General features: G+C 44.3%; 1 protein-coding gene across 1 annotated transcript in view; it reads left to right on the top strand.

The window, feature by feature from the left end:
* TRPM1 (transient receptor potential cation channel subfamily M member 1) overlaps positions 1 to 26,023 on the top strand; it is a 338,789-nt gene that overhangs the window by 263,276 nt on the left and 49,490 nt on the right. Inside the window, exons 21-22 of the mRNA XM_075345679.1 lie at positions 12,050 to 12,301; positions 16,009 to 16,183. Of these exons, the coding sequence (XP_075201794.1) occupies positions 12,050 to 12,301; positions 16,009 to 16,183 (427 nt within the window). The remainder of the gene's footprint in view (positions 1 to 12,049; positions 12,302 to 16,008; positions 16,184 to 26,023) is intronic.

Here is a 26,023-nt window from a genome sequence, read left to right as displayed (position 1 = left end):
TGCACAATAGATCATTATATAAATTGTTTTGATTATTGCCTGTTCCTTGGGTCACACTGTCCTGTGTTTTCTGTTTACCCAAACGTATATTTTGTTTTTATGCTGCACTTTTTGCACTTTGTGTATCCAAAAAAAATTAAAAAAATAATTAATTTAATAAAAGTGATATATTGAATCCACTTGGAGAATATTTCTTGATCACATATACTATGAGTCGTTTGTAGGGTATAATATAAGGTTGCAAAAGCTGATGCCCACATTTTGGTAGAAATTCCATGATTAATGTCCTCTGATGTTTTTGAACAAGTAGACAAATGTTTTATAGCACCAATGTAGTGGATGAAATTTTATATAACAGCCAAATACGCTGAGAAAATCCACGGTGTCAATTGGCCAGCACTGCAGATTTGATATGAACAATATGTAATTTTATGCTGCAGATATTCACAACCTGTTTCATTTTTTGCAATACAAAGAATGAGGTCAGTGGTAAAGATGCACCATTTACGTACTACTAAACGCAGCAATATCTGCACAATATTTTCATGAATATTACCACTGTTAATTTACTGTGGTATTTCCATTGTAAAAATTCTGCAGCAAATACATTATGTGAATGTACCCACTAATAGTGGTGGGGGCCCTAAAGGCCCCATCACATGCAGCGATATCGATAAAGTTATCGCTAGCGAGCGTACCCGCCCCCCGTCGTTTGTGCATCACGGGCAAATCGCTGCCCGTGGCGCACAAAATCGTTAGGAGCCGTCAAATGGACTTACCTGCCTAGCGACATCACTGTTGCTGGCGAACCGCCTCCTTTCCAAGGGGGCGGTTCGTGCGGCGTCATAGCGGCGTCACTAAGCGGCCGCCCAATAGAAGCAGAGGGGCGGAAATGAGCGGCCGTAACATCCCGCCCACTTCCTTCCTTCCTCATTGCCGGTGGCCGCAGGGAAGCTGTAGTTCGTCGTTCCCGAGGTGTCACACATAGCGATGTATGCTGCCTCGGGAACGACGAACAACCTGCGTCCCCAACAATCAACGATTTTATGAAAATGAACGACATGTCAATGATCAACGATAAGGTGAGTATTTTTGATCGTTAACGGCCGTTCGTTGGTGTCACACGCAACGACGTCGCTACCGATGCCGGATGTGCGTTACGCAATCCGTGACCCCGGTGATATATCGTTAGATAAGTCGTTGCGTGTTACGAGGCTTTTAATCAGAAATGTATGACCCTGGAGTGATATCGAAAGAAAGATTTCCCTCTCGTACACTTTTTACGGAAATCTCTGCCACCTAGAAGACCCATAAAATTTTATGAAGTGGCTCATTTTGTTAGTGGTGGGGGAAGAAAATGTTTTGCCGTACTACAGGGAGAAGGGGCTCAGTCAGTCAGGGATGTCAGAGAGGGATGAGGGCTCATTGAGGGGTCAGAGTTGAAATTGGAAGTGGGGGCTTAGTTAGTTAGGACTGATACAGGGGGAGGGGGTGCAGTCAATCAGGGGTGATCAAGAGGGAGGGACTCAGGGGTGATACAGAGTAGGGGCTCAGCCAGGGGGGATACAAAACAGGGGTGCAGTCAGGGGTGATACAGAGAGAGGAGGTCATCAGGGGGAATGGGATCAGTCAGGAGGGATATGGGGAGGGGGTTCAGCCAGTCAGGGGTGATAAAAGGGTGGGCAGTCAGTCAGGATTGAAAGGAGAAATGAAGAAATGGGGCCCTCATTCATCCCTAAGTGACTTTGTCCCTTCCCCCTCTATCACCCCTGCCTAAACGACCCCCTTTTACAATTACTCATTATTAGACTGGCAAGGGGGCACTCTGTTATTCATTTGTGTTGTGACAGGGAGTCACGTATCTCCTTCTGCTCTTTACACTATGTCTGTGTGGGGCACCTGAGGCTTCAGTTGTCACAGAGAACTGCATCTCATTTAAGGTGCAGTACTCATCCCGGGTAAGGAAGAGGTTAATAGCTGGTGTTTCTCATATTCACAAACCACACACAGTTAGGCCCTGTGCTCACTTACCATTTTTTGCCGCGGATTTCCTGCGGTTTTGCTGCATGTTTCGCTGCAGAAAATGTTCATAACATCTCTGCAGTGATTCACCAGCAAAACCTATGGGAAAAAAAATGCTGTGCGCACTAGGCGGATTTTGACAGCTGCATGTTTTGCTGCGGGATTCCCGCAGCAAAAACAATTGCATGTCACTTCTTTTCCGCATGTTGCTGCGAGATTTCACTCCATTGACTGCAATGTAATCGTGAAATCCCGCAGGGAATAACGCAGGCAGCAAATTCTGTGCGGTTCATTGCGCTTTCCTGCGTTTTTCCCTGCGGTATTTCGGGGTTTACCTGCGGTAATGTACATCGCTTGCCTGCGGTTTGCAGGGAAGTGATGTCATTATGACAGGAAGAGGAAGCAGAGCAGAGTAAACACACACACATCACAGACACAGACAGACATAGAATACACACAGATCACACTCACACACAGACACAGACATATAGAATACACATAGAAAGCAAACGGAAATATAGAAAAAAAAACACGTGGGCTCCGCTGTATTTTTACCTTCCAGCTGAGGTAAGCACACAGCGGCGGCCCGGTATTCTCAGGCTGGAGAGGGCGAGGGGCAGGGTAATGTCCCCCGCCTCCCTCCCACCTTCCGCAGCCGAGAATATCAGGCGCAGCTGACTCGGGACTGTCGCATGCATTATGCGACAGTCCCAGAGTGTCCCCAGCTCTTCTAGATGCCGTGATGCAGTGGCGATCCAGATAATAAGGAGTTAATGGCGGCGGATCGCCGCCACTAAGTCCAGGCTTGATCATGTCAGCGTCTATGAGACAGCTGACATGATCAACCCGTAAGTAAAGTGAAAAAACACACACACCGAAAAATCCTTTATTTTAAATAAAACGCAAAAAAGCCTCGTTCACCTGTTTACTAACCCCCCCCCCCCCGAAACAAAGCTCCGAAGTAATCCACAGGTACTGCACTGCTTACATCCAGCCGCGACTGACACTGAATGCAGCCTCGCAGCGAGACAGCAGAGGGAACCACAGGGCATTTCCCACGGCCGGTAATGTGAACTTACAACCGACCGTGAGAAATGCAGCGATCTGTCCTCTATCTATCTATCTATCACTCTATCTATCTATCCTTCTATCTATCTATCCCTCTATCTATTCTTCTATCTGTCTATTAAATTATCTATCTACTATCTATCTCAGAAGGAAATGATTTTTTTTTTTTTTCAATGTGCTTTATTGCATTCAATGCAATAAAACACATGTACAAAACCGCGGCAATACCGCGAACAATACCGCGGTAAAACCGCAGCAAACTGCGGTTTTCGGTTGCGGTTTGCCGCGTTTTTTTACCGCGGGTGCGGTAATCTTTCAATGCCTACGGAATTTTCTTGAGAAAATTCCATTTTCCAGTGCGCAGTGTTTTCCAGTGTAGCCTTAGGTGGTTTCCCACTGGGGTTGGCCTAGGGTAATAGGGGGGTGGCCATCACAAGACATAGACTTTCCTGGTCACTAAGACAACCGCCTGGGGGCAGGCACCACTTGGGGAAAAGGAAGGAGCATTTACACACTTGAGCAGTTACCCCGGGCACAGCTTGGGGTGAGGAGCACAGTCGGAACCAGGCATCACTGTCATGGTTCACCTCCCCGTCCACATGGCTAGGGGGCGGGGCCTTCTCCCGGGCCTCACTTCCAGAGCCTGGATGCCTTAAAAGCTGACAATTCCAGTGAACCAGCGCCGACTATAAGCTTAGCACTGCTTTGCCTGTGATTGCTGGTCCTGTGAGTGATATACTTATCTGTCTGTTCCTGTGCCTCCGTGCCCTTATCTGTGTTCCGTCCCCTGGTCGTCCCTCCAGTCCTCTGTCCCCTCTCCTACCTCCCCACTCAGTTGCTTTCCCCCGGTACTGACCTTGGCCTGACTTTGACTCCGCTTTCGCTCGTTTCTCCGGTCCTGCTTCTGCCCGTACTGTGTTTGACCCAGCCTGCCTGACTATTCCTCGCACGCCCTGCAGCTCTGTTTCCCAGCTGTGCTGTGAGGCAGTGTATGAGAACGCTGTGTATTTACTTCCTGGTTTTCGCTGCTTTGTGTTGTGTCTTCTGCTGCAGAGCTCTGGCTCCCCCTGGTGGCAGCTTGACAATCACCTTACACTTCTAGAGCACTACAAGAGCCGTGGCTTGGATCAGGCAGCTCCAGGGTCTATGGAGAGTGCAGGAAACATGCACAGCCCATTCCACAGTCCATCCACGGGATTAGAGACCCCGACCAGAAAGGGGTCGGGGTCATTATCTGGGATCGGCTGGGGCCCATCACGGCAGAGACCGGCACTCTAAGGGTGACAACTGGACAGTGAGTCAAAACCTTGAACTCCAACTACTGAGTCAGCTCTTCATTGCCAGCGCAATCGCCCCGTACTCCAGCGCCACCGGTCACTACCACCTCCATCATCCTTCCTGGGGCCTAGCTTTACCTATGGGGAGCTGAACCATCCCGGCTGCGACAACATCTGCCCCAAAGGACAGCACCCGCAGTGGCGGCCAGGCCCTGGCTGCAAACCACAGGTGGCGTCATGAGACAACAACTACTCCCAACATCCTCGACCAATTCTTCCTCATCTCCCCACCATCATCCCATCCTCCATCCCCTTCGTGGACACCTCAGGGTCACGAAACCGGGCAGGGCCACCCATGACATCCCCTGACCCTCACCAGCCCGGTAATGAGTATTCCCCAGCCCCCGTGGGGTGCTCCATCTGCGACGCTAGAGAAGGGGAAGCAGCATGCACTGTACAGCCAGGGAGAAGATGACACACACAAAACTAATTGGCTGCCCGACATTGTGAGTGTTACTAACAGCACCAGGGTGGTAATAAGAAGACATCAGTATGCAACAGCGTTCTATTCCTTAGGCCTAAGCCACACGGCGAGAAAATCGGTGCGAGTGGAGTGCGATAAAACATCGCATTCCCCTCGGACCAATTCTAGCCTGTGTGACAGCACACATGAGCGATTATTTTCTCAGCCCTAATCGGACCGAGAAAACAATCGCAGCATGCTGCGATTGTAATCCGAGACTCTTTCTCTCGCACCCATTCAAGTGAATGGGGCGAGAGAAAAATCGCACTGCACTCGCGGTACACCGGTGTACTGCCAGTGCAATGCGAGAATGTCTATAGCCGGATACACAGGCGAGAGGGAGAGAAATCCCTCCCTCCCCTCCTGAGTGCCGGCCCGCCCCCCGCAGCTGAGGTCTGCTCGCACGAACGGACCTCAGTTGCAAGGACACAAGCATGAGACTCGGCTCTGCTGTACTGCCAGCACGAGCCGAGTCTCATGCAAGGGGATCGCAGTAGTCCCCGTGTGGCCCCGGCCTTACAAATAGTGAGCTGAGGTCTGAAGCACACGATCGTGTCAGTAGACATGAGTGCACTGCTCTACCAGGTTATCTAACACTTTGAAGGAAGTAGTGACATGCTGCTCACCACTCCTCTCAGAGTTAGACAAACCAGGAGAGCAGTGCACGTGTAGCGCCCCACGGGGCAAGCGGTTAACCTACTCATCACTGTGTCGGTTTGGGTTGGGTCAAGCGTTGTCACGGGGTGGCCTTGCCCGGTTCCGATGCCCCGAGGTGTACAGTCAATGGTGGGGGAAGCGGGGTATTTGGGAGAGTTTGTCGTGACGCCACCTGTGGTACTTGGCCAGTAGTAGCCGCCACTGCAGGATTCCTCTCCGGGGCAGGTGTTAAGGCAGACGGGATGGTGTCGCTCCCCACAGGCAGAGTGGGCCCCGGGTGGATAAAAAGGGAAGGTAATGGCCTTTGGCGCCTAAGCGCTGGGCAGCGGTGCCGGTAAAGACGAGCCAACACAGTCTCTGCTGGTTCAGGGTGTAATTTACTCACAACTTCAGCTGCCTGCCCGGTCACACTGGTCACTGCCGTGATGGGCTCAGGTCAATCCCAGATCCGGTAAGGGGTTACCACCGGTGTTTGGAGAAAGAAGGAAAGAGTGTCCTATTTCTAGGGTGTCCCACCTCAACAGTTAGGTACCCCGGCTGAGCTCCCACTCCAAGCCCCAGGGCCCAGTAAAGTCCAAGTTTTCCAGAGAGGTCTTGCCAGAACTATGGTCCTGACTTAACTAACCATGTGAGTGTGTTGCGCCTTCCTCTAACCCAGGTGGAACCTGCTCCCAGGTTGTTGGCTTCAGTGACTGGAAAGTCCCATGACCATTAGGGCCACCCCCTGCCTACCCTGTGCCAACCCACCCTATGTGAAGGTTCCTAAGCTGTATGTGGTGTGTGAATGTGGAACACCGGTGATTAACCCCCTCCTTACCTGAGATAGAAACCACACCTTAACTGAGGTGCAGTACCCTGTGGCGACCTGAAACCCAGGGGTGCCACACACGCGTCACTGGTGACACAATAGTCTGTTGCAAACTTCAGCTCACTATCTGTAAGAATCGGAATGGTGTTTTGCATTGATGGCTTTTTTGTCACATTCCTCCCTGAGTTAGACAATCCAGGAGAGCAATGTAGGCATCACTGACACACGTGTCTTATCTGCATGGTGGCAGTGCCTGGGCCCACTGGTAAAGCCTCCAGGCCTCCGGTAGACCAGTTCAGCCCTGATTACAGCCCAACTACAGCCATGTCTTTACATTAAAAATTTGTGCTGACTGTTTTTTTTTCTAAAGGGGTTGTTCAGTTGGAACATGTTATCACCGATACAAAGGAGAGGTGACAACTTGTAGATTGGTGGTGCTCGAACTACTGGGATCCTCACTATTGGCAAGAATGTGGTACTTTTATCCCTATTAGACTAGAGCAACATTGCGCATGCTTGTCCCATTTTTGACCCATATGCTCTCTTCATTTTCTGTGAGACTGCCAAAGTAAAATGAGTGGAGGATTGTCAAGTAAGCAAACTGCCTCTCTATTCTAATAGGGACAATAGTTCCCTGTTGTGATAATCTGTGGGGTTCACAGATGTGGTCAGATCCCCACTGATCTGCAAATTAACACCTAAACTTTAGATCAAACAGGACAATCCTAATCACTGAAGCCATGTTTATGGTATGTGCACATTGAGTCTTTTTAAATTGTATTCTGAGTGAAAAAGCAGAAAAAAATGCAAAAAAGAACGAACATATGCACTGTAATGTCAAAATGACTGGTAGTGCATGTATACCATCTGTGTGAGCTTCTTTTAACCACTTCAGGCTTTAAAAGCTGTTCAGCGGATAAAATTAGTGACCTTATCATTCTTCAGGCATTTTTCATTTAGAAGTCACTCGATAATTTACATAAATACTTAAAGGGGTTTTCCGACAAACAATGTTCATTTTAAAGTTGATTTTTATAAATAAATCTTATAATAATGATAATAATAATAATGATAATTTATACAATTGGATGTGTTTAAAAAAAATGTTCCTGTGCTGAGATAATCTTATATATGTGCCCCTGCTATATTGTATACTGTGTAATGGGTGTGTCTGTGCACGGAACACAATCTGATCATACCACATATCTTAGGACAGGGAGGAGGTAATAAAGTATACAAACATTACAGTTTGGGATTGCAACTTATTCTTTCTATGAGATAAAATACATTTTAAAAACAGGCAGGGAAATGCTTTACCTCAAAAGAAGAATCAGATATGATCCCATGCTGTGTTATCTGTATACTCTCTTTTGAATCCATACCTGCCCGCGAGATGTGGTATGATCAGACCATGTTCCTGTATGGTCAGACTCGGCCATGTCACAGTACATAGCAGGGGCACATATATAAGATTATCTCAGCCCAAGAAAAAAAAAGTAAACACATCCAATTGTATAAATTATTATTATTCTAATTATTAATCTATTGATTAAAATCAACTTTGAAATTAACTTTTAGTGTGAAAACCCCTTTAAGAATAAGAAACTCACAGGCTGCAAAGCCGCCAAGAAAGTGGCTAATTCCACAAAAAAACACTTTAAGAAAAACACTGATGTTTTCCTGAAGCTTCTGCTTAAAGAACTCTGCAAGTACTCCACGACGGTGTATATACCACTGAAGGGGTTCTCCAAGTGTGTGATAAAATGGCCCCTGTCACATAACTCAAGCGTCAACCCATCATGTGTCAGGGTGGGTTGCTGATGCTGTTTGTAGAAACAGGACTCCTGAAACCTTTGTCTCAACTGACAGAAGAGCTATATCGTAAGCACACATACATACATACATACATACAAGTGCATCTCAATAAATTAGAATATCATCAAAAAGTTAATTTATTCCAGTAATTCAATTTAAAAAGGGAAATGCATATATTATATAGAGTCATTACAAACAGGGTGATTTACTTCAAGTGTTTATTTCTGTTAATGTTTATGATTATGGCTTACAGCCAATGAAAACCCAAGAGTCATTATCTCAGAAAATGAGAATATTTTATAAGACCATGCATGAATAACTGCATCAATGCGGCGTGGCATGGAGGTGATCAGCCTGTGGCACTGCTGAGGTGTTATGGAAGACCAGGTTGCTTTGATAGCAGCCTTCAGCTCGTCTGCATTGTTGTGTCTGGTGTCTCTCATCTTCTTGACAATACCCCATAGATTCTCTATGGGGTTTAGGGCAGGTGAATTTGCTGGCCAATCAAGTGATACTGTGGATATTAAACCAGGTATTGGTACTTTTGGCAGTGTGGACAGGTGGCAAGTCCTGCTGAAATTTCCATCTCCAAAAAGCTTGTCAGCAGAGGGAAGCATGAAATGCTCTAAAATGTCCTGGTAGACGGCTGCACAGACTTTGGTCTTAATAAACACAGTGGACCTACACCAGCAGATGACATGGCTCCCCAAATCACCACTGATTGTGGTAACTTCACACTAGACCTCAAGCAGCTTGGATTGTGGCCTCTCCACTCTTCCTCCAGACTCTGGGACCTTGATTTTCAAACTAAATGCAAAATTTACTTTCATCTGAAAACCATACCTTGGACCACTGAGCAACAGTCCAGTTCTAGTTCTCCTTGGCCCAGGTAAGATGCTTCTGGCATTGTCTATTGGTCATGAGTGTATTGACACAAGGAATGTGATAGTTTAGCCCATGTCCTGGATACGTCTGTGTGTGGAGACTCTAGAAGCACTGACTCCAGCAGCAGTCCACTCTTAAGAGTCTCCCCCAAATTTCTGAATGGTCTTTTCTTAACAATCCTGTCAAGGCTGCAGATATCCCAGTTGCTTGAGCACCTTTTTCTACCACACTTTTTCATTTCACTCAACTTTCCATTAATCTGCTTGGATACAGCACTCTGTGAACAGCCAGCTTCTATAGCAATGACCTTTTGTGGCTTACCCTCCTTCTGGGGTGTGTCAATGACTCCCTTCTGATAATCTGTCAAGTTTGCACTCTTTCCCATGATTGTGTAGCTTAATGAACCAGACTAAGAGAACATTTTAAATGCATAGGAAGCCTTTGCAGGTGTTTTGTGGTAATTATTCTAATTTTCTGAGATAATGACTTTTAGGTTTTCATTGGCTGTAAGCCATAATAATCAAGATTAACAGAAATAAACACTTGAAATAGATCCCTCTGTGTGTAATGACTCTATATAATATATGTGTTTCCCTTTTTGTATTGAATTACTGAAATAAATACATTTTTTGATGATATTCTAATTTACTGAGATGTACTTGTATGGGAGCCGAGGAAATGGACTGTGACATCAGAAAAAATAAATCTTATCCTTAACTGACTGTGCACAAAAGACTGAAGCCAAAATTACTTGTGCTCAGTCAACCAAGAATATTTATTTCTGCTCCTGTCATAGCCCTTCTCCTACAGCTTAATGGTATCTGGGATTATGATACAGCTCCTCTGTCCATTGATGAGAGGGAGAAGACCTCGCATCACCTCCTGTCATAGGTGCTCAGGAGAAAAATATATAACAGTCAATGGAGATTAACTCCGGCACACTATTAATTTCCCATAGAAAGAAGGAACGCAGTAGTTGGATAAAAAATCCTTTTCTTTTATTTTGTTAGTGTCACACGTGAAAAAAGTGCTGTACAATTGTTCGCCGGGTGTCGACGTTTCGGCTAACAAGCCTTCATCAGGTCGGACAGACTAAATACAATATTTACAAAACAAGGGAAACAAAACATAGAAAGGAGATCAATCCATTGAAAAATTGGCTGCATCATTAAGGTACATAAAAGGCAAAATTCGAATATCAAAGTGAACGTCAGAGAGACATACAATGCAACTGAGACAAACGTGCAGAGGTATATGTATACAAATTAGGGAGGCGTTATACATGGAGTAAAACCGCCGAGTTCGAATGAAGGATATAGAATAAAATGAGGAACGTGGGGTGACCGTGGGGAGTAGAGAGCAAGGTAAGGAGGCTCACCTTAACCTTAAACTGGAATCAAAATCAGGTGAGTATGTTAGTAGCTGTGAGATCACATACGGAGACTGCTGTAGGAAAAGAAATGACAGTGCTCATTTTATTCTATATCCTTCATTCGAACTCGGTGGTTACCCGATGTTTACCCTGGTTACAGCTTACCGCAGCTGCCAGATGCCGGCTCCTGCTCCCTGCTCGCTTCATTTCGTCGTTCTCTCGCTGTCACACACAGCGATGTGTGCGTCACAGCGGGAGAGCGACGACCAAAAAATGAAGCTGGACATTCAGCAACGATCGGGGACCTCACAGCAGGGGCCAGGTCATTGCTGGATGTCACATACAGCGACGGGACATCGCTGCAACGTCACAGAAAATGGTGACGTAGCAGCGACGTCGTTGTCATCGTCGCTGTGTGTGACACCACCCATAGGCTGCTATTTGAATTACGTGACAGTGTAGCACTCACGGGGCAAGGGTTAAATTACACGTCGCTGGCCTGGTGATGTCGGGTCTGTGGATGTCACGGGTGACTCTTCTGCCTGGTTTCATGGCCCCGAGGTGTACAATAAAAGAAGGGTTTGGGTGTGATGATGGTGGAGGATTGTTTTCGTGATTCCAGCTGTGGTATGCGGCCAGGGATTAGCCGCCATTGCTGACGCTGTCCTTTTGGGGCGGATGCTAGTAGAAGCTAAGATGTTTCTGCTCCCCACAGGTGGAGCGGGCCCCAGGGAGGATGATAAAGGGAGTAGTAATGGTGGGCGCTGAAGCGCGGGGCATTCGCGCCGGCAAGGACAGGCGGACACAGTCTCTGCAGGTTCAAGGTCTCTTTACTCACAGTCCTGGTTTTACCCATAAGATGCCGGTCACTGATGGGCCCCAGCCGATCCCGAGCAATTCGAGGTCACCGCCGGTGTTCCCACTGTGAGTCCTTTCTGGTCGGGGTCCCTCCAATCCTGGTGTAGGTAGAATGTGGAACAGGCAGCGGGTGTTTCCTGCACTCTCCGCAGAACCTGTAACCCATGTAGCTGTGGAAAACCCGGTCTGAGCTGTATGCTCCAAGCCACAGGTCCTATGGCGCGCCCAGAAGTGTGAGGTAAAAGAAGATTGGACCGAGATCCCAGGTGTGTGTCTCACCCCAAGCTGTGCCTGTGGCTAACTGTCTATGTGTAGAGATGCTCCTTCCCTTTTCCCCAAGTGGTGCCTGCCCCAGGTGGTTGTCCCAGTGAGCGGGAAAGTCCCATGCTTCCTGATGGCCACACCCCTATCTACCCCAGGCCATCCCCCCAGTGGGAAGGCACCTAACTGTTTGTGTGAATGTGAGAAACACCAGCGATTAACCTCTCCTTACCCGGGATGAGTACTACATCTTAAGGGAGAAGCAGTACCCTGTGGTGACTGAAGGCTCAGGGGCTCCACAACAGCCTATTTTTTGCATTCTTGGAGAACCCCTTTCATGCAACCAAATATAAAGTACTATTAAAAGTTGTACTAAACAGTTCACATCTTTAAGAGAAATACTCATGTTTATACTACAATTCATATTCAACTGTAATTCAGTCTATGTTTTTATTTTGTTGGCTATTTATTCCACTTTTTCTGTCATCCGCATTTCCCTGTAGATTCTAATGTCTGAACCAGGAAAGCTGAGCCAGAAAATAAAGGTATGGTTACAAGAGTACTGGAATATCACTGATCTTGTGGCTATTTCAGTGTTTTTAATTGGAGCAATTCTCAGACTGCAAAATCAGCCATATATGGGTTACGGAAGAGTAATATACTGTGTGGATATCATCTTTTGGTATATTCGGGTTTTGGATATCTTTGGAGTCAACAAATACCTCGGACCCTACGTCATGATGATTGGAAAAATGGTAAGTCACCATAGAATTTTTTAAATGATAATGATTTTTAAAAAATATATATATTCATATTTTGCCAGAATACATATAATTTTTTTTTATACAAGTACAAGGCTCAAAGAAAAACGTTTGTCTGATACAGTTAGGTAGCTGTGAACATATAGGACTATTCTTAATAAATATAATTATGCAGTATATATATATGCCAACACTTTCGGCAATGACTGAATATATATTATAATAAAAATATATGATGTACAGTCATTGCCGAAAGTGTTGGCATCCTAGAAATTGTTCCAAGAAATTAAGCATTTTTCCCAAAATAATTACCCATGTTTTGTTATACACGATTTTTTTCCTTTGTGTTTACTGGAACAAAAAAAGCAACTGAGAAATAGAAGAAAATTGGACATAATTTCACACAAAACTCCAAAAATAGGCTGGACAAAATTGTTGGCACCCTCAACTTAACCCCTGGCCGATTTTCTGTTTTCCATTTGTTTTGTTTTTTGCTCCCCTTCTTCCGAGAGCTGTAACTTTTTTTTTCTGTCAATATGGTCATATAAGCACTTTTTTTTTGTGAAACGAGTTGTACTTTTAAATTAAACCATGAGTTTTACCATATAGTGTACTGGAAAATGGCAAAAAAATTCCAAATGCGGAAAAAATGCAAAATAAGTGTGATTGCATGATTGTTTTTGAGATATTTTATTCAGTGTATTCACTATATGGTAAAACTGATGTAACGGTGTGATTCCTCAGGTCGGTGCAAGTTTGTGCATGTATAGGTTTACTTTTATCTAAGGGGTTAAAAAAATCAGAAGTTTGTCCAAAAAAGTGTCATACATTTTGTGCCATTTTCAGCGACCAGTAGCGTTCTCATTTTTTGGGATCTATGGCTCAGTTAGAGCTTATGTTTTGCAACTCGAGCTGATGTTTTTAACGGTACCATTTTTGCACAGATACTATGTTTTCATCGCCTATTAATGCATTTTGCGCAAAATTTGTGCCAACCAAAAAATGTAATTTTGTCATTTTGGAATTTTTTTGCCACTACACCGTGTGCCAATCAGATTAATAGATTTTGATAGATAGATATTTTTTATTCTTTTAACCCTTTAATTTTCAATGGGGCGAAAGGGGGGGATTTGAACTTTTAGGTTTTTTTTTTTATTTTTTTTAATTTTTCAAAAAAATGTTTTTACTTTTTTTAAAAAAAAATTCTAGTCCCCCTAGGGGCTATAAGGATCAGCAGTCTCATCGCTCATTCTCTTCTCCCGATCAGAGCAGCACCGCTCAGATTGGGAGAAATGCTCATCTCTTGTAACCTACAGTACTCGGCTGCATGTTACAGGACCTGAGTCATGTGAGCTACTGGAGTCATCACATGACTCTGTGCAACCATGACAACCACTGGCTCCACGTGATCACGTCACGTGACTTCCGGTGGCGGCCGGTGAGTAAAGTTTTACCATGACCGCAATTTAAATTGCACTGTCACATTTTAACAGCGCCATTTAAGGGGTTAACAGGCACGGGCAGATTGCGGATCTACTCGTGCCTGCCAGGCACACATGTCAACTGTATAAATCAGCTGACGTGCATGGATCACCACCGGCTGCCCGTGGCAGCTGATGGGATTAACACTATGACCGCTAGGATGTAATATTACTGCCCACGGTCGTTAAGGGGTTAATACTTGGTTTGGAATAGATAACTGCAATCAATTGCTTCCTATAACCATCAACAAGCTTCTTACATTGCTCAACTGGAATTTTGGACAACTCTTATTATTTTGCTATCTGCTCCAGGTCTCTCATATTTGAAGAGTGCCTTCTACCAACAGCAATGTTAAGATCTCTCAACAGGTGTTCATTGGGATTTAGACCCGGACTCATTGCTGTCACTTCCGAACTCTACAGTGCTTTGTTTCCATCCATTTCTGGGTGATTCTTGAAGTATATTTTGTGTCATTCTGCTGCGGGAAGAGACATGATGTAGGACGCAAATGCAGAATTTTGACACTAGGCACTGCATTGCAACAAAATTACCAAAAAGCTCTATCTTGGTCTCTCATCTGTCCACAAGACGCCTTCCCATAAGGATTATTGCTTGCTCATATATATTTTGGCAAACTGCAGGCTACCGTTTTTATGTCTGTGTCAGCAGTGGGGTCCTCCTAGGTCTCCTGCCATAGTATTGCATTTCATTCAAATATCGACTGATAGTTTGTGCTGACACTGATGCACCCTGAGCTTGCAGGACAGCTTGAGTTTCTTTGGAGCTTGATTGGGATTGCTTAACCACCATCCAGACCATCTCTGGTTGCAAACTTTCATTAACTTTTCTCTGCTGTCTACGTCCAGGAAAAATTAGCTACGGTACCATAGGTTGTAAACTTCTTGATTATGTTGCACACCATGAACAAAGAAACATCAAGATATCTGGAGATGTAACCTTGAAATTGTTTTTTTCACCAATTTTGCTCTTAATGGGAATTTGTCACCACATTTGATCTATCTAACCTATTAATGTGGACATACAGAGTATAAAATTCAAAAAAATGTCATACCTGTATGTCTCATATCAGATGTCTTGTGTATAAATCGTCTTTTATCACATTATATAAATGAGCTCTTCCAGGCTATGGGGCAGATGCTGCCAGGAAGATAACTCCGCCTCCAGTGATTATTTTAAATAAATGGGGCGTTACCAGTGTGAGATAAGTAACTGACACAGAACAGGAGAAATTATATTTGTCTTCTTGCAAACACATTTTTTGCAGCTCCCTGAGCTCTACTTCATTGCAACAATATCGCAACACTGTCTGCCTGTGAGATGGAAGCTGAGAGGCACCTGTAGAATCACACACAGCTCTGCAATGAGAGCAGAGAGTGGCCATCACACAGCACACTGGTAACGCCCCTTTTATTTAAAATAACCTCTGGAGGCACAGTTATTATCCAGGCAACATCAGCTCCATAGCCTGGAACAGCTCATCTACATAAAGTGATAAAAGATTATTTATCCACAACAAGGCTTCTGACATGAGGCAGACAGGTATGAATTTTTTCAGCAGTCTATAACCTGTATACCCATATTTATAGTTTAGATAGGTCAAATGTGTTGACAGATTCCCTTTAAGTCCTAAGACAGTTCTCTTCTCTTTTTGTTGTTCGTGCTTAATGTGGCACACACAGACACACAATGCAAAGATTGAGTCAACTTCTCCCCTTTTTATTTGTTTTTTAGGTGTGATTTCATATTGCCCACACCTGTTACTTTCCACAGATGAGATTGATCAAGCATCACATGCTTGAAACAAAGCTGTTTACTCACAACTAGGAAAGGTGCTAACAATTTTGTTCCACTCATTTTTTTGTTTTTTATGAAATTATGTAAAATTTGCCTTTTTTCCCTCTGTTTTTTTATGTTGTTCCAATACACACAAAAGGAAATAAACACATGAGTAACAAAACATGTGTAATTGCAGTATCCCAATTATTAAAACGTTGCCGCATGTTCTATCATACAATGGATGAGTTTATTTACAGTGAAAGAGTGTATTTATGTCAGTATATTCTGATATCCCACTTTAGAGTGTAACAGCACTTATTTACATTTTACTGTAGTAGATTGTAAAACGAATTAAAGCAGATTTTTTAAAAAATGTTGCTTGTTTCATTTGTTTTATTTCCTTGTATTTCCTTTTTTTGTAGATGATTGACATGCTGTATTTTGTGATCATAATGCTGGTTGTCTTGATGAGCTTTGGCGTGGCAAGACAGGCCATTTTGCATCCAGATGAGGAGCCTTCATGGAGGCTAGCCCGCAACATCTTTTACATGCCATACTGGATGATCTACGGAGAGGTGTTTGCAGACCAGATTGACCGTAAGACTAGAGTTCATAGTAAGACTCTGCTTGCTGTTTCCCAGGCAGATGATCAGTCCAAATTAACAGATTTTCTGCTTTAATTTGGAGTGTTAAATTCATTATATTTATGTTTTTTTTAGGCTTCTCCACCTTGTAATAAAAATGAATAAATATAGTAGGCAGGAACAATGTAGGAGGGCCCTGCAGTGACAAGCGGGTGGGAGAAGTGTTTGTGTCAGAGTGGTTGGCCGGCACAATAGAGGAGAGCCCGCTGATAACCCATGCAGTGAATGAGAAATGGTTTCTGTCACAATTTGGGCTGACCCAATAATGGAGGGCATGACGTTGACCCGTGAGGATTGGGGGATCGTGTCAGAGTGGGCAGCTGGCACAATAGAGAAGGACTTGTCGGTGATGAGCATGGCGGGGGTGGGGATGGGCAGGAAGGCTAAAGTCAAAAGTTGATACCATAAAAGCATATACAGTAAACTAAATATTGTATAATGATTAGAATGAAATATCATGTAATACGCTTAAGCACTCAAATAAGCAAGCTATCTTAAAGGAACCTGTCAGGAGCAATATGCACCCAGAACCACAAGCAGATCTGGGTGTATATTGCTACTCCCTGCCTTACCATCCCTGTATACACTAGCATAGATAAAGGGACGTTTAGAAAAAGTACGGTATTTCTAAAGATCTTTTATATTATGCTAATGAGCACGGGGATTAACCAAGGGCGTTATTTCCCCCGACTAGTCCGCCCTCTTAGTATGGTAGTACGCCCACAGGGGCGTACTAAGATGCTATTCAATGCAGCGTCATGAGCGGTGCCGCATGTACCTGTGTTCGCTGTGACCGCACTTCTGAATACCCGTCACTTCCAGTCATGCGCAGTAGACCTCTCTGACGCATACACCCGGCTTCATACTGCGCATGACCGGAAGTGCTGGGCATTCAGAAGCGTGGTAATAGCGAACACAGGTATGCATGGCACTGCTCATGACGCTGCATTGAATAGCATGTTAGGACACCCCTGTGGGTATGCTAACATGCTAAGAGAGCGGGCTAGCCGGGGGATATAACGCTCTTGGTTAGGTCCCTGCACTCATTATCATAAGATAAAAGATCTTTAGAAAAACCTTTTCTAAAGATCTCTTTATCTATGCTAGTGTACACAGGGACTATTAGGCAGGGAATAGCAATATGCACCCAGAACAGCTCGTGGTTCTGGGTGCATATTGCACCTGATAGGTTCCTTTTAACTAGAGATGAGTGGACCCGCGGATGTTCGGCCACTACTGTGGTCCATCCATGGAACAGCACTATACAGGCGCGGGAGCGCAGTAATCAACAAATAAGGACACAGCATTAACTATACGCCATTACAAACAGGTGCTGCAGCACCAAGTTACCCATTCATACAAAGGTGCCCACCCTGACTGCCACACATGAATTTAGGCATCAGAGCGCCACATACACTTGATACCTAAGCAACAGCGTGAGTAAGTTCCCATGAAAAAGGGTCGAAACGTTGTGTATCAGTCGCAAAAATCTTTTTCACGTATTGCTGGCACCTATGGCTTGTTTAACATATCTATAAACTGTGAACACTTTTGCAAGATTATCCCTATGAGTGCCGGTGATTTATCATCATAGTATCATAGTATCATAGTTTTTAAGGTTGAAGGGAGACTCTAAGTCCATCTAGTTCAACCCGTAGCCTAACATGTTGATCCAGAGGAAGGCAAAAAAACCCCAATGTGGCAAACAAGTTCCAATGGGGAAAAAATTTCCTTCCTGACTCCACATCCGGCAATCAGACTAGTTCCCTGGATCAATACCCTGTCATAAAATCTAATATACATAACTGGTAATATTAAATTTTTCAAGAAAGGCATCCAGGCTCTGCTTAAATGTTAGTAGTGAATCACTCATTACAACATCATGCGGCAGAGAGTTCCATAGTCTCACTGCTCGTACAGTAAAGAATCCTCGTCTGTGATTATGATTAAACCTTCTTTCCTCAAGACGTAGCGGATGCCCCCGTGTTCCAGTCGCAGGCCTAGGTGTAAAAAGATCTTTGGAAAGGTCTCTGTACTGACCCCTCATATATTTATACATTGTGATTAGATCCCCCCTAAGCCTTCGTTTTTCCAAACTAAATAACCCCAAGTTTAATAACCTGTCTTGGTATTGCAGCCCACCCATTCCTCTAATAATCTTGGTCGCTCTTCTCTGCACCCTCTCCAGTTCAGCTATGTCCTTCTTATATATCGGTGACCAGAATTGTACACAGTATTCTAAGTGCGGTCGCACTAGTGACTTGTACAGAGGTAGAACTATATTTTTTTCATGAACACTTTTACCTCTTTTAATACATCCCATTATTTTATTAGCCCTGGCAGCAGTTGCCTGACACTGTCCACTAAAGTGAAGTTTACCATCTACCCAAATCTTTTTCTGTGTCTGTTTTACCCAGTGTTCTACAATTAAGTACATAATCATAAATGTTATTTCCTCTACCCAAGTGCATGACCTTACATTTATCTACATTAAACTTCAATTGCCACTTCTCAGCCCAATCCTCCAATTTACATAAATCTCCCTGTAATATAAAATTATCCTCCTCTGTATTGATTACCCTGCAGAGTTTAGTATCATCTGCAAATATTGAAATTCTACTCCGCATGCCCCCAACAAGGTCATTTATAAATATGTTGAAAAGAAGCGGGCCCAATACTGACCCCTGTGGTACCCCACTATGAACTGAGACCCAGTCCGAGTACGTACCATTAATAACCACCCTTTGTTTCCTATCACTGAGCCAGTTTTTAACCCAGTTACACATATTTTCCCCTATCCCCATTATTCTCATTTTATGTACCAACCTTTTGTGTGGTACCGTATCAAAAGCTTTTGAAAAGTCCATATACACAACATCCACTGCATTTCCCTGGTCCAGGCTTGAACTTACCTCTTCATAGAAGCTGATCAAATTAGTTTGACAGGATCGATCCCTCATAAACCCATGTTGATACTCTGTCATAAGGTTATTTTTCTTGAGATACTCCAGTATAGCATCTCTCAAGAAACCCTCAAGGATTTTACCAACCGTAGAGGTTAAACTTACCGGCCTATAATTTCCCGGCTCAGTTTTTGTCCCCTTTTTGAATATTGGCACCACATTTGCTATGCGCCAGTCCTGCGGTACCGACCCTGTTATTAAGGAATCTGAGAAGATTAAAAATAATGGTCTATCTATCACAGAACTTAATTCCTGTAGTACTCTGGGGTGTATGCCATCCGGGCCCGGAGATTTGTCAACCTTAGTGATTTCGAGGCGGCGGCATACTTCCTGCTGGGTTAAGCAGGTAATATTCAAGGGTGAATTTATGGTATCACTGGTCATGTCATCTGCCATGGCATTTTCTTGTATAAAAACCGTGGAAAAAAAGTCATTCAGCAGGTTGGCTTTACCCTCATCCCCTTCCACCATTTCACCAAGACTATTTTTAAGGGGGCCAACACTATCGTTTTCAGTTTTTTACTGTTTATGTAGTTAAAGAATATTTTAGGATTATTTTTACTTTCTCTCGCAATGAGTCTCTCTGTCTCAAACTTAGCTAACTTAATTTGCTTTTTACATATTTTATTTAATTTTCTATAATTATATAATGCCTCATCACTACCTACCCTCTTTAATTCTTTTAAGGCTTTCTGTTTTTCTTTTATTGCTTCCCTTACAGCTCTATTTAGCCATAGGGGTTTCCTCCTATTTCTAGCATGTTTGTTCCCATAGGGTATATTTTCTGCACAAGCCCTATTCAGGATGCTCATAAAAGTCTCCCATTTGCTTTGTGTACTTTTATTACTTAGTACATCATCCCAGTTTATTGCACTAAGATCATCTCAACCGTTTAAAATTTGCTTTCCTGATTTATAATATATCTATCTCAGCTCTATTCAGAGCAAAATAGCTATGCAGCCAGTAATCCTGCCTTTAAACAGGCCCTATGGGGTGCCGGTCAATCACAGCAATGACAATACTTAACATGGCTGTGATGGCTCTGGAAGTGTCCACAGCCTAAAACTTGGTAATTGGCTGCAGCCTTTCAACAAGTTTTATTTGGATGGCAAACTGGACATTAGGTGTTTGGTATGATCTCCGAACTTTACAGTTTAGGTTTGCTCATCACTAATCTTAACTAAATTAACTAAAACATATGGTCATCATGTAAACCTGTTGCAACGCCAAAGTCCACAGATCCACTTCCAATAAGAAGACATAATACACGGCTTGCTTGATATATGTAGACTTAATCAAATTGGACCACTGTCTATTGAAAAGCAATTGGCGAATGCATATTCCTTCTAGGGTCCAGACAAAAACAATGTTTTATGTAACTGATCACATTAATACCTTGTTGGTGGCAACCCTAGTAACCATTATATCTGGCATGAATTTTCATGTGATATGGTTGCCACTTTTTCACAGGTCATTGTTTACACAAGGCACCTTACTAAGGGTAATTGTGTTTTTGTGCGTTTTTTATGGTTGAGGTATTTTATGCACGTAATTTTTAATTAATTAATTAATATTAAAAGTTAAGTTCTATCCATCCCTCACCTTGTGCTATAGCTTTGATATTGATATGTAAGCTTTTATTGTCCATGATCTTCGCTCTCGGTGTACCTTGCTGTGACGCCCTGGACCCCAGGGGTCACAGGTAATAACACCTACCACTTACACACACACACACCCACCCCCTGTGAGGACACACACACGTCACCCGAAAGGGAGACCTGATGCCTCCCTCCGGACCAGTAGAGCACACTAGGTGGGCGGAGTCAGGCGGAAAGACACGCACACCGAGGAGACTACTGGCCTGAGGCAGGAAACACAAACAGAACCATTTAGTTTGTACAGTGACAGTGAGAGGTAGTGGAGCAGCTGTCAGGGACCCGGGTAGGAGCCTAGGCCCCCTTGAAACGTCAGGCAGGCAGACGGTGGTGGCCGTCTGCAGGAGTACCGGTACAGCAACTGGCGGAACCGTACGGCCCGGGCCTGGGTTGGAGCCCGCCGGTCCCGAACCGGGGAGTCAACCATGTACTGGAGCACCAGAAACCGGGTACTCAGACCCCGTCCTAGCTTAGAAGCCACTGAGTATAGGCAAATTGACTGATTGCTGGCTTCACCTCACGGGTTCATCCACACCCAAAGTCCTGAAAGAAGGCAAAAGCCCACCAAGACCGTGTGAGCGCCACCGCCAACGGCCAAACACCCAACGGGCCAGCGCCTGCGGGCAACCGACAGCTCCTCTGGTAGCTCAACACCGGGGAGCCGCAACCAACCAACCAACCTACCACTGCCCAGGCAGGGGAGCCGCAACACAACTAACAAAGGTGCACGGGAAAAGGGGCCACCATCAACCCCACAGGGGACATCAGCAGCCGGCCGCAGGGACTGACCACATCCCAACTTTGGTTTACCAGTGACTCTGAGTGTGAATTAATCGTGAGTACACCAGTGCCATCCGGGCACGACACTACACCGCGGCACGGCACCCTGCACCCCGACAACAACATCAGCGCTTGCAGTCCCCCAAGCCGGGCCCCGGGACACACCTCCCCTACCCACAGAGGGGGCTACCATCTCGGCAGCGGCCGCAACACCGATCCTGGACGAGCCCGCCATCGCCTCTGCCGTAGCGGTGGTGCATCACGTCACCACGACCCATGGGTGGCGTCACGACCCATGAGACGACAGCGCGGCCCTCCCCGGCTGCGCGCCCCGTCGTCCCACCACCATCACCCACCCCACTACCGACAACCCGAGCCCGGACCTCGAGCGGCTCGGCCCGAGCAAGCGGAGGAAGCGGCCGGGCCCCTCTCAGGGCGCTAAATTGCTGCATTTATTAGGCTTGCATGATGAAATAAAGTCTAAGGCAATGCGCTGGCACTAAAATAGTCCAGTAGAGCCCCAGATAGCGGCTACTGCTTAAATGTCCATCTCCATGAGTGAATCTCCCAGGAGTAGCTTCTGATTGCCGATAGTGACATCACTAGCAAACGACGATATGCAGCTTTGACCAGTTACCGGTCCTACGCATTTCAGAGATACCTGTCTCCTCCATCAGGGATATCATGAGCGTAGCTTCCTTATCTATTTATAGGAGTTTTAATCCCAAGCATCACTCACAGAATTATTGGTGACAATGAGGTATACCGCTAGGTCAGGACTGGAGTTTTTGTTTATCAAGCAAGTTGAGTATCACTTCTTCCTATGGGAATTGAATTTGTGGACATTGATGATGCAACAGGTTCATGTGATGACCATATGTTTTAATTAGTTTAATTAAGATAGCTTGCATTTGAGTGCTTAAACCTATTGCATGATATTTGAGTCTAATTATACAATATCTAGTTTATACAGTTTTATAGTAGCATTATTAGGGTGTTTTAATACAGTGCGTTCCACCTATTTCATTTTGTAGCGGTTATTTAGTATTGCTTTTATTATAAATCCAAGGAATTCTTAGGGGTGCTTCACACACAGCGAGATCGCTGCTGAGATCGCTGCTGAGTCACGGTTTTTGTGACGCAGCAGTGACCTCATTAGCGATCTCGCTGTGTGTGACACTGAGCAGCGATCTGGCCCCTGCTGTGAGATCGCTGCTCGTTACACACAGTCCTGGTTCATTTTTTTATTGTTGCTCTCCCGCTGTGACACACACATCGCTGTGTGTGACAGCGAGAGAGTGACGAAATGAAGCGAGCAGAGAGCAGGAGCCGGCGTCTGGCAGCTGCGGTAAGCTGTAACCAGGGTAAACATCGGGTAACCAAGGTGGTTACCCGATATTTACCTTCGTTACCAGCCTCCGCCGCTCTCACGCTGCCCGTGCTGCCGGCTCCTGCTCTCTGCACATGTAGCTGCAGTACACATCGGGTTAATTAACCCAATGTATATCAGAGCAATAAAAAAGGAAAAAACATCAGGCACTCACCAGTTGCTGCTTGTGCAAGTTTTGTTGTTTTATTCGTGCAGGTTACAAGTGCATGGAGTGGAGGGGAGGGAGTGGACGCTACACACGTCCAAAGACGACGGCGGCCGTTTCGCACCTGTCTGGTGCTTCAGCTGGTCTGGTCAGACCAGCTGAAGCACCAGACAGGTGCGAAACGGCCGCCGTCGTCTTTGGACGTGTGTAGCGTCCACTCCCTCCCCTCCACTCCATGCACTTGTAACCTGCACGAATAAAACAACAAAACTTGCACAAGCAGCAACTGGTGAGTGCCTGATGTTTTTTCCTTTTTTATTGCTCTGATGTTCACATGTTTATTCACATCAATGGCACCGCAGAGCATGTGCACCTTTTTCGGCCCAGTATAGGATGTTCTGAAAGTTTTTTGGTGTTGGGGCAGTGCCCTGAACTTTTCTCCTTTTTCGCATGAATAACCCAATGTATACTGTAGCTAGGAGAGCACGGAGCCAGCGCTAAGCAGTGTGCGCGGCTCCCTACTCTCTGCACATGTAGCTGCAGTACACATCGGGTTAATTAACCCGATGTGTACTGTAGCTAGGAGAGCAGGGAGCCAGCGCTAAGCAGTGTGCACGGCTCCCTGCTCTCTGCACATGTAGCGACGTTATGATCGCTGCTGCGTCGTTGTGTTTGACAGCTAAGCAGCGATCATAAGAGCGACATACAAGGTCGCTGTTACGTCACAGAAAATGGTGACGTAACAGCGACGTCGCTGTCGCTATGTGTGAACCCAGCATTACTCTGCAACAGGTAATTTATTTGGGTATATATTTAGCACCAGTGGTACTACAACTTAACATCAATTCAAAAGTTTGCTATGGAGCCTTAGGACGTCTAGTTAAAGGGTTGGAAATGATCATTCTTTATTTTAATACATAGTGAGTACCTGTGCAGGAAATCTTTGATAATTATTTTGCTTTTTCAGCTGATTCATTCTCGCTTTCCAGACTCTGCAGTAATCCTTTAGGCTAGGGCCCCACTTTTCGTTTTTAACCTGTGTTTCTGCAGCGTTTTGAGCTGCAGCGTTTTATGGCCAAATGGCTTGCGTTTTGTTTGTCCATGTTATCCTATGAAAATTGTGAAATTTCTGACCACACTTTGCGTTTCATAACACTGCGTTTAATTTGCATAATTTGTGGCAAAAACCATGCGTTCAAAGAAGCAGCATGTCAATTGTTTTTGCCATTTTGGGTGCGTTTTGCTAACATTGAAGTCAATGAGAAATGGCAAAAACCAAGATTCCTGCAAATTCTTGCGTTTTACCTGCTTTTTCAGTGCAGAAAACATGCGGTTTGGACTACCAAAACGCATGCTTTTTGGACATCAAAATAATGATTTCATATGTCCCTTTACACATACACATAGTCCGACAATTAAAAATAAGAAATTTATTAAATTATTGCTATTTTTCCATTAAATATCATATTGCCGCTATAATTTCATTAAAATAATTTATTTCCATCATTTTTAACACAAAATATAGATTTGTTTCTTTTTTCCAATTTTTCCATTGAGTTTGACTATTTAAACTTTATTTATCAGTGTCTAGATGTTCAAAACACATCTATCAAAACGCAGGTGGAAAAGCAGGTAAAAAGCGCTAAAAACGCATCTAAAACGCGGTATATACGCATGCGTTTTCATCACTAAATTTCTGAAAAAGACAACTTTGGTCAAATCAATTAAGCCCAAAACATGCGTTCTGAACTGCAAGTAGATGAACGCAAAGTGGGGCCCTAGCCTTAGATGCCTTGATTTCTTGCAGACAAAACACAATTTTCTTTCAAATGATTTTTATTTTTGGGTTGATCTTGGGATTTTAAAGTGGATTTTGCTGTGGATACCCCACTGCGGTTTACGCTTTCTGCCTTTCGCTTATATACTCATTCACAAGATTTTTTCTGACGTACTTCATTGTAAGCTCATTACCTGGGCGCATCTAGTGCAGTTACAAGTGTGTGATAGCTTTCTGGTACACAGCTTAGTAGTAGTACAGCAACATAGAATTGTTTTACAACTTAACCAATGCCCCACAGGCTCTCAACAATTTCTAGAGTATTTCTTATGCAATTCTGCATATCTTCAACCTTATTTAGCTTAGACTGATTTAGTTTTCTCATTAAATAGAGCTTATTGCTGAGATTTATCCTTTCATGCACTTTGTGCAGTTGTTCCCATATCTCTTTTGTAGTTTCACGTTTACTTTCATGTACAATCTGATCATCATCTGTGCTGGTAGATAGTGCTTTGTGCTTTCTGATCCTTCTGTTTCCAGTCTTTTGGTAGTGGGTCAGGTTTAGGTTCCTGTGTGTATTTACAGGTACCTTCTCTTTTCAGCAGCATCTTTACCTTGAATTTCCAGTATTGGTAGTCCTGGTTAGTTAGCTTTGGCACTGTGAACTTCACAGAATTTCTGCTAGTGGCCATCTCTGCTTCTTCTTCCTAATGCACTGTTGTTCTCTCTCCTCTGGGCTGTTCTCTGGGCTTCCTGTTGGCAGTTGTTTAATTTCTTTAGTGTCCAGCCATTCAGCACTGAATATGTATTTATTCAGGAACAATAAATAACATAGCTTTACAACCGGTATTCCTTATAGCTTAGGATCGAAGTATCTTGTCAATTTGCAAAGTAAAAGGGTAAGAGAGAGTGCTTCAGCTAAGCACATACTGTTAGAGAACAGGAAGTTCACTACTTCTTTTTTTTTTTATTGCACTAACTTTATTGGCAGTAGAACACTATCGCTGGAGACAAAAAAACTCATGCACTATTAAACAGTGGTAAATAGTAGTTGATGCATACCTCCCAACCGTCCCAGATTCT

Source organism: Anomaloglossus baeobatrachus, chromosome 4, assembly GCF_048569485.1.
Source record: "Anomaloglossus baeobatrachus isolate aAnoBae1 chromosome 4, aAnoBae1.hap1, whole genome shotgun sequence".
NCBI lineage: Eukaryota > Metazoa > Chordata > Amphibia > Anura > Aromobatidae > Anomaloglossus > Anomaloglossus baeobatrachus.
The sequence above is the reverse complement of the archived record's forward strand: the minus strand, read 5'-3'. Positions and strand labels throughout refer to the sequence as shown.